The sequence below is a fragment of the Bombina bombina genome, chromosome 1 (genome assembly GCF_027579735.1).
Source record: "Bombina bombina isolate aBomBom1 chromosome 1, aBomBom1.pri, whole genome shotgun sequence".
Classification (NCBI taxonomy): domain Eukaryota; kingdom Metazoa; phylum Chordata; class Amphibia; order Anura; family Bombinatoridae; genus Bombina; species Bombina bombina.
The window spans coordinates 1024795397-1024803578 of NC_069499.1; the positions used below are offsets into that span (position 1 = coordinate 1024795397).

General features: G+C 38.6%; 1 protein-coding gene and 1 long non-coding RNA gene across 2 annotated transcripts in view; one reads left to right on the top strand and one right to left on the bottom strand.

Annotated features, from left to right (window-relative positions):
• The window catches only part of LOC128664248 (uncharacterized), a 40650-nt gene extending 32601 nt beyond the window's left edge, over positions 1-8049 (top strand). Inside the window, exons 2-3 of the long non-coding RNA XR_008402940.1 lie at positions 7474-7599; positions 7974-8049. This is a non-coding gene — a long non-coding RNA (uncharacterized LOC128664248). The remainder of the gene's footprint in view (positions 1-7473; positions 7600-7973) is intronic.
• KIAA1755 (KIAA1755 ortholog) overlaps positions 1-8182 on the bottom strand; it is a 243446-nt gene that overhangs the window by 45013 nt on the left and 190251 nt on the right. The window contains exons 17-18 of the mRNA XM_053718698.1: positions 7856-8026; positions 7446-7623 (exon numbers count right to left, since the gene is read on the bottom strand). Of these exons, the coding sequence (XP_053574673.1) occupies positions 7446-7623; positions 7856-8026 (349 nt within the window). The remainder of the gene's footprint in view (positions 1-7445; positions 7624-7855; positions 8027-8182) is intronic.

Below are 8182 nucleotides of genomic sequence, written 5' to 3' on the forward strand. Positions count from 1 at the left end.
ATTTTATTGCACACACACCACTTAAATTTTTTTAAACTCCCCGCTGGCGGGGAGAGCAGTTTTTTAAAAAACTTTTTTTTTTTTTTTTTTTTTAACTGCAGCCGGGTTGGGGTTGGGTGGTTGTGCCCACATGATCCACAGCATGCAGTCTTAGCAGTCTATGCCGCCCGCGCTCTTCAAAATTAGGGGCGTGTCATTGATAGGTGCCTATAAAGAGTCAGTAACAGCAGGTCAGTACTCAGTCGTGAGCTGTCAGACTGAGCCTAGGAGGGAGACTGGTCACTGGTCAGTGTGAGGGAAGTTAGATTACTAGCTAGCTCAGCTGCAGTAGTCCCAATACTTTACTAGTAACTTACACTCAGGACAGGCTCAGCACAGGGGTTGGTAGGAGTCGGACTAAAAATATCTGAGATTTAGTCAGTCATCATCTGGATCTGATGTGATGATCAATCATCTGCCTTTGGCCGCTGCCTCACCATCATCCGAATTATAGGCTGACCTGACCATCACCAGACACCAGAGAGATAATTCTTGTTGCCATCTTCTTCTTGTTTGTGTCACAGACGTGTGAAGTGAGCATACAAACTAGTGTTATGGTCTGGTCTGGAAGTAGATCGATTCAACTGTCTACAGTCTATGTTCTGAACTTCAGCTTCTGCAAGAATTGTGCACGGCCAAGATAAGACCAGTGTCTGTGCCTGGCAATCAATTAAATTAAATTAATTTTCATTTATTATATCATATGCTTATTATTATAATGCTGCTGCAGTGCTGGTTGTAGTACATACGTTATAAAATAACGGTTATTATCAAGTAACTATGTAGTTCCACATTTTTATCAGTTCTTCCACCATTTACATGTGTAAAAATGATTTTGGGCAACTCAGCTAAAAAAAATCTACAACTACTATCCAGATATTCAAACCAAACGCAAGTTCAGAGGCTTTTACCCTTTAAAATCAGTTAATATGGGGGGAATTTGCCTTGACAACATAGGATAATCTCACTTTTTTAAAGCATGTTTGTTGTTTGTATGATAAATTAAATTGTAATACTATTGTTCACAAGCTTCAGAATTAGCTCTTATTATATAAGCATGTTCTTTTTGATTTTCTTTGTTTAAACAACAAATTTGGCTTGGGTATCCATCTGTTTAAAAGTGACAATGAGTCTGATACAAGTTCCATAATATATATTAATATTAATGTGTGTGGGGGGGGGGAGGCATGATGGATGTGATCTAATGGAGGGAACCTTCGTCTTTAGAATGGTTATTGGATAAGTAATTTTATTTCCCTTAACAACAGTTATAATAAAAAGCATTTTATAGGGTTTCTTTATAAGTCAAAACATTTGTGCTTTATTTTTATATAGATTTGCCAATTTTCTGTGTGCATCAAATTTAAAGTAAAAATAATTTCATATACATGATACATCAGCCCATGGAGTGTGAGAAGTTTTATTATATGGTGTTGAAAGACCAAAATTTGCTGTGTAAATTTGTTTCATCAGACAAATATTCATGGTACAATTATGATGCAATACAGTCCCCCTCTAGCTCTACATCTACCTAAAAATTTTTTGTATGAGTTCTTTTGTCACTGAAGGATAATTGTTGGCTCAATAGTTTAAATTCATGTCATAAAAGTTAACTTTTGTTAAAATCGTACTTTTTTTCATATAAATAAAGAATATTAACCCCGTCCCGTTTTTGACCGCTCAATGTCCAGTTTTTGTCTCACAGAAATATGGTCAGCCTAGTAATATGGCTCCAGATAAAAAATAAAAGTTATGGAGGTCACGATTACGCTTCATAAAGAGAGACATATTGTATCCTTATATGATCACAATTTTTAAATAACTTCTAAAGAGGGAATCCACAAAATTAAAGTGATATGAAACAACATTTTTCTTTCATGATTCAGAACATGCTATTTTAAACAACTTTCCAATTTACTTCTATTATCAATTTTTCTTTGTTCTTTTGATATCTTTGGTTGAAAAGCAGGGACGTAAGTTTAGGAGCCGGCCCATTTCTGGAGCACTATATGGCAGCAGCTTTGCAAGAATGTAATCCATTTGCAAGAGCACTAGATGGCAGCGCTATTTCCTGCCATGTAGTGCTCCAGACACCTACCTCTTCAACAAAGGATAGCATGGTACAAAGCAAATTTGGTAATAGAAGTAAATTGGATTTTTTTTAATTGTTTGCTCTGTCTGAATCACAAAATACATTATTTGGGTTTTGTATCCCTTTAAAGTACAGTCTTGCAGACCACTTATCTTATTAAAAGAGAAGATTTAACCAACTCCAGACGTCCAGTTCAGTTCTCCTCCCATCAATATCTTGTAGAAATGTTGGGACACTTGTAACAGTTTTAAGAATATGTGGGGCACTCGTCTGCACTGTACAAGTTTTAGGGCCAGTGTCATCAGTTGGATGAAAAAGAGCCATCTGCTCAAATGAACCAACCTCATATATATATAATATATATCTTCTTTTGACCCCCCTATCTTGCCTCCTGGAGCATCCCTAGATATATGATTAAGAGAGAGAGGAAGCAATGAAGCCTCCACAACCAACTCCCCCAGCTGTGTAAACTCCTCCAACCAAGTCATCAAAAATGAAATCAACCAACAGAATGCTGTATTGATCCCTACAGGTATTAAGGATAGATGTCTTTAAATCAGTTGATACATGGTTGATTAACTAATTAGGAGCTAATGCAAGGCAGAATACAGTTTTTTTTATACTTTGCCTCCAATGTTGCTGTCTATCATAACCACCACTTCAAAATGCTTCTATTAATTTCATTCTTAAATCTGTTAACAATGTTCAGCTTCTAATTTAGACCTGTGCTCTTTGTCATGCATTACAATAATAATATTTTGATGCAGCCGCTTCATCCAAGGGACTTGCATGGTTCAGGTGAACCCGGAATTACATGGGATATGCTGACACGCTGGAAAGCAGGTGCGGTTTGTATCAATGACGAGGCCAGATTGTGGGCACATCCCTTCCTTAATATTTGAGTTTTAGGGAGCTTCAATTGAAAATACTTGTATGTGCTGAATGGAACTGTTTGTTGGATATTACACTTAAAGAGACATTGGGGTCTATTTATTATAGTGTGGATGGACATGATACGATGTAGCGTATCATGTCCGCAGCACATCAATAAATGCAGACAGCATACGCTGTCGGCATTTATCATTGCACCAGCAGTTCTTGTGAACTGCTGGTACAATGCCGCTCCCTGCAGATTCAAAGTCAATCGGTCACTAGCAGGTGGTGTCAATTAACCCGGTCGTATTCGATCAGGTTGATTTCTGTCTGCCACCTCAGAGCAGGTAGACAGGTTATAGAGCAGCGGTCTTTAGACCACTCCTTCATAACTTCTGTTTCCGTCGAGCCTGCAGGCTTGCCAGAAACACAGGGCATCAAGCTTCGTACGGAGCTTGATAAATTTACCCCATTACCTGAAATGACTGTCTTGTCAAGGAACTTTCTGCTAATTATCAGTTGTTGATTAAGGATGGTGCACAGTCAGTATTTTCTCATTATTTATGCTACCTAGTGCATGACTAAGATCCCAGTTTTTTTTTTTCTCTCTTAATTTATGTTTGTTGTGGTTTGTTTTGTCTAAGTTCCTTTTTCTCAGTGTAGAATACAGGTAAAGTATTTTGGAAAAGGTTTTTGAGTATGGCTGATTTTTCTGTGCTTTGGAAAGTCAGATTGTGATTTGCTTTCGGGTTTCAGATTATATATATTTTTCAGATGCCGGCACCATTTTTTCCTAAATAATAAATAAAACTACTTGTTTAACCGATTGTGCACCACTTCCTAATATATATATATATATATATATATATATATATATATATATATATAAAACATTTATCATCATTTAAACAAATATGCAGGAAGACCTGCAAACGCCTTGAAGATTTCCGAGCTAGAGAACTCAAATGAAAATTGAAAATAATGTATGTGTCTGTATTCGTCAGATTGGGTTCACAAAAAAAAAACAAATGATAGTGTCACGGATACCAGATGGCTAAGGCTACCCCCCACCCCCTACAACCTCACCCCTGTTGTTTTTCAGTGGTTTTGGGCTGCTCAGAGCAACCACAATCTCTGGAAGCTTTTGGCTGCATGGTTTTGTGTTCCAAACTTGTTTTATGGAGAGCTGGTGTATGACCAGGAAAACCCTCCTAGACTGGCCGCGCTCCTAGAACTCCCGGTCGGCCGCCTCACAACGGACACCCGCCTAACTCCTCTCAGGCTGGCAGGCTCCTGGAACTCCCGGTCGGCCACAGGACAGCAGGACACCCGCTAACTTTACCCCTGGTCGCTCCAGCAGCCCTTTGCCCCAGAGCTCCGCTCTTTTGGGGATTGGTAGCCCCTAGGGAGGACAAGAGCTGTGGCAATTAACAGAGGGGAGCTCCTTTGGGAAATGGGGGTTTTGGACACCCCTAACCCCATAGCTTCAATGGACTGTAACTCTGGTCCCCAGTAACAAATCATGCAGATTTTCGGACTGTGGCATCTGGGGACCGAGAACTTTAAAATGACACACTGGAAATGCCGCTCCACCGGGATCACCCCGAAACTGCCACCCCTAGGTTTTGTGATTATTTCAGACTGTGGCTCCTATGGAGGTGCCGGGCTGTCTGGAGGGGTGGGAATGGTGGGAAAATAGTGGTATTGTCCTTTGTCTTATCAAGATGAGCTGTGTGTATAAAAGGAGTGTATGTTGTACAATAAAATCAGTCTGTCTAGTTATTTGGGTGGGCTCCAGCTAAAATCACTTTCCTGTTCCAGGCAGAGGAAGGACACTCTGGCAGAGCTACCTAGTCTGGGTAGCTGGAAACTGCCACAGGGTGGGACCCTGAGTACTGGTGCTGTCGGGCATCAGGGGTGGCTACAGGCTGTGGTCACTTGCCAGCTACATAGCTGCAGTCGGCAGGGAGGAAGCAGGACCCGTTTGGCGGAGCTACCCAGTCGGGGTAGCTGGGGTATCCATCACAGATAGTTTAGGATATCAACGCTTTTAATTTGCCTTTAATCAAATTGATTCCATCATAATACATATTTTGACAGTTCAAATATAACACAGTTTCATAAATAAAAAATAAAAAGGAGAATATTGTTTACCAGCCTATGTATATATCTGTTTATCCCCCATGTTTCAGCCCTCTCTAATTATTTGTTAATTCCCTCACAGGGTTATATGCTGTTCTGGATTATGTAATGTTTTTTTTATCAATGCTAACCAAGCAGATGTTCTACCACTATTTAAACATGGCTGATAAGGAGGCCACCCACTGCTTTATTGGTGGACAGTTACATACCTCACAAGCAAAAAACATTTTTGTTTCATCAACACAGGAACATCTTTTTTGCAGAGTTAAAAGGACATTAAAGGGACAGTCTACACCAGAATTTTTATTGTTTTAAAATATAGATAATCCCTTTATTACCCATTCCCTAGTTTTGCATAACCAACACAGTTTTATAAATACACTTTTTACCTTTGTGATTATCTTGTATCTAAGCCTCTGCAAACTGCCCCCTATTTTCAGTTCTTTTGACAGACATGCAATTTAGCCAATCAGTGCTGGCTCCCTGGAACGTCACGTGCGTGAGCACAGTGTTATCTATATGACGCACATAAACTAATGCCCTCTAGTGGTGAGAAACTGTCAAAATGCCCTGAGAGAAGAGGCAGCCTTCAAGGGCTTAGAAATTACCATAGGAACCCCCCAGGTTTTGCTTTCAACTAAGAATACCAAGAGAACAAAGCAAAATTGGATATAAAAGTAAACTGGAAAACTGTTTAACATTACATGCCCTATCTGAATCAGGAAAGTTTATTTTGGACTAGACTATCTGTTTAAACATTTTGTGTTGGCATTATAAAATGATAAATCGTATATGTATATATATATATATATATATATATATATATATATATACACACACAAAAAAAAACCTCTGCAATAGAGTTTCATTATTTATTTTGTCCCCTTTTCCTGTAATTCTATTCTGAAATTGTGAACTGTGCAGTTTCTGTTTTAGAAGTGCAGAACGCTGTTATATGCCACACAGCCATTGGCTGTACACTCTAGTGACCTATTTATACCAGTCCCTAATTGGCCACAGCAAAGAAAGTAACCTAAGTTACAACATGGCAGCTCCCCTTGTTTTATATATACTAAAATGTTACACTTATTTTGTCAATATTTAAACAGCTAATGGAACTTTAAAAATACATCTACATGTTGTTCTCAGAGTAATCTTTTATTTGAATTCATTATTCTATCTAGCATTTATTTAGAGTTGAATGTCCTTTAATATATTCAAGAATAGTAAAATATAGTAAAGGCAAACTTTCATGATTCAGATACAGCATGACATTTAAAAAAAAAATAATCAAATTTTCTTTCAATAGCTAATTTGTTTCACTCTATTTGTTGAAAGTAGGCTTAGGAGCATCAGTGCACTAGTAGCAGTTAGCTGCTGTTTGGTGACTGTACATATGCCTCTTGTCACCCAATATGTTCAGCTAGCTCCCAAGAGCACATTGCTGCTCCTTCAACAAAGGATACCACGAAAATGAATCAAATTTCATAATAGAAGTAAATGGGAAAGTTGTTTAAAATGGTATGTTCTATCTAAATCATGAAAGAAAAATGTTGGGGTTTCATGTCCCTTTAAGAGAATCAGAATACCTTATACTAGACCCATGGTCTGAATACATAGGTGTAGGGACAGACACAACTACTTAGCTGAATAAATAGATAATGCTGAGAGTGGTAAAACCATTTCTTACATTAATTTATGTTTACAGCCTTTTACATTTATCTGGGTGTGGCTGTTTTTCTAAGTCAGAAGAGAGTGTTTTGCATTTCTAGATGGACTGCTCTTTTAGGTACCAGAAAATGACTATGGGGTAGATTTAACAAGGGCCGAATGGATCGGGCTGATTGACAACCCTGCTAGCGGTCGATTAGCCACGAATCTGCAGGGGGTGGCATTGCACAAGCAGTTTACCATAACTGCTTGTGCAATAATAAATGCTGATGTGCGGTGGACATGATACGCTACATCATATCATGCCCGCTCGCACTGTTATAAATCGGCCCCTATGAGTTCTTGTTTGTGTTGGACATAAATGAGTTAAAAGAGAAAGCATCTGCTTTCTGCTGAGCATGTCAGACACACAATTTTTTTTCTTACCCAGTGGCAACTAAATAGATCCAGCACACACCAATATTTACTGTGCAAATGGAAGGGTTTTTTGTTCGAAAACACTTTTTATGTGAAAATGCAAGAGGAATTAATTACAGCTTTGCTTCACCTTACAGTCATGTATAAGCATCTCAACTGAAGGATATGTAGATAGAAAACAGGTAGATGTTTGGATTCTTTGTGTGATTACCTCTATTCTTTATGGCTTGATCCCACAGTATCTTCTGCAAATCACCAGTCCATGCCTCCTTCACCTCAGCAGAGGGGGCTTGCAATGTGTAGGTGTCCTCCAACTTTCTTCGGCGGAACCAGATCTCGAAGCAGAGGCCACTGCCCCCTGATGTGTGAGTGAGGCCGATTTCTGAGGTCTGGACAAAAGGCAGATATCTACATTAAACTACTGTAGACCAAATGTCTTCATGACAGTAGGTCCCACTACTTCATATATAACGACTTACTGTAATATCATTTGGGTTTATTACACTTTGTATGATTTATAATATCTGTTTATGGTGTAGTAATTAAAGGATCTTATTAATAATAATAATAATAACAATCATAATAATAATAATTATTATATACATTGTGACACACTGTTACCTTGAAGGACTGCTTGTAGACATAGATCTCACTGCCAGAGGAAGTCCTTTTGGTTTTGCTGAAGAGTATGAGGTCTTCAAACAAAAACAGCCTCCTCAAACACTTTTTCTTCCTATAGGTGATGATGAACTCTCCCTGGCGCAGTAAACGTCCCTGCTCCTTCAGATTTACCTGTGAAAACATGGCGTGTTTTATAAGGATGAACTATTTCATTTAAAGGACCATTAAATACTAGACATGTGCGATTCGTTTCGGATCGATTCGGAAATTCGACCGAATTTGTAAAATTCGGGATACGGATCGATTCTGATTTCCGAATTAAAATAG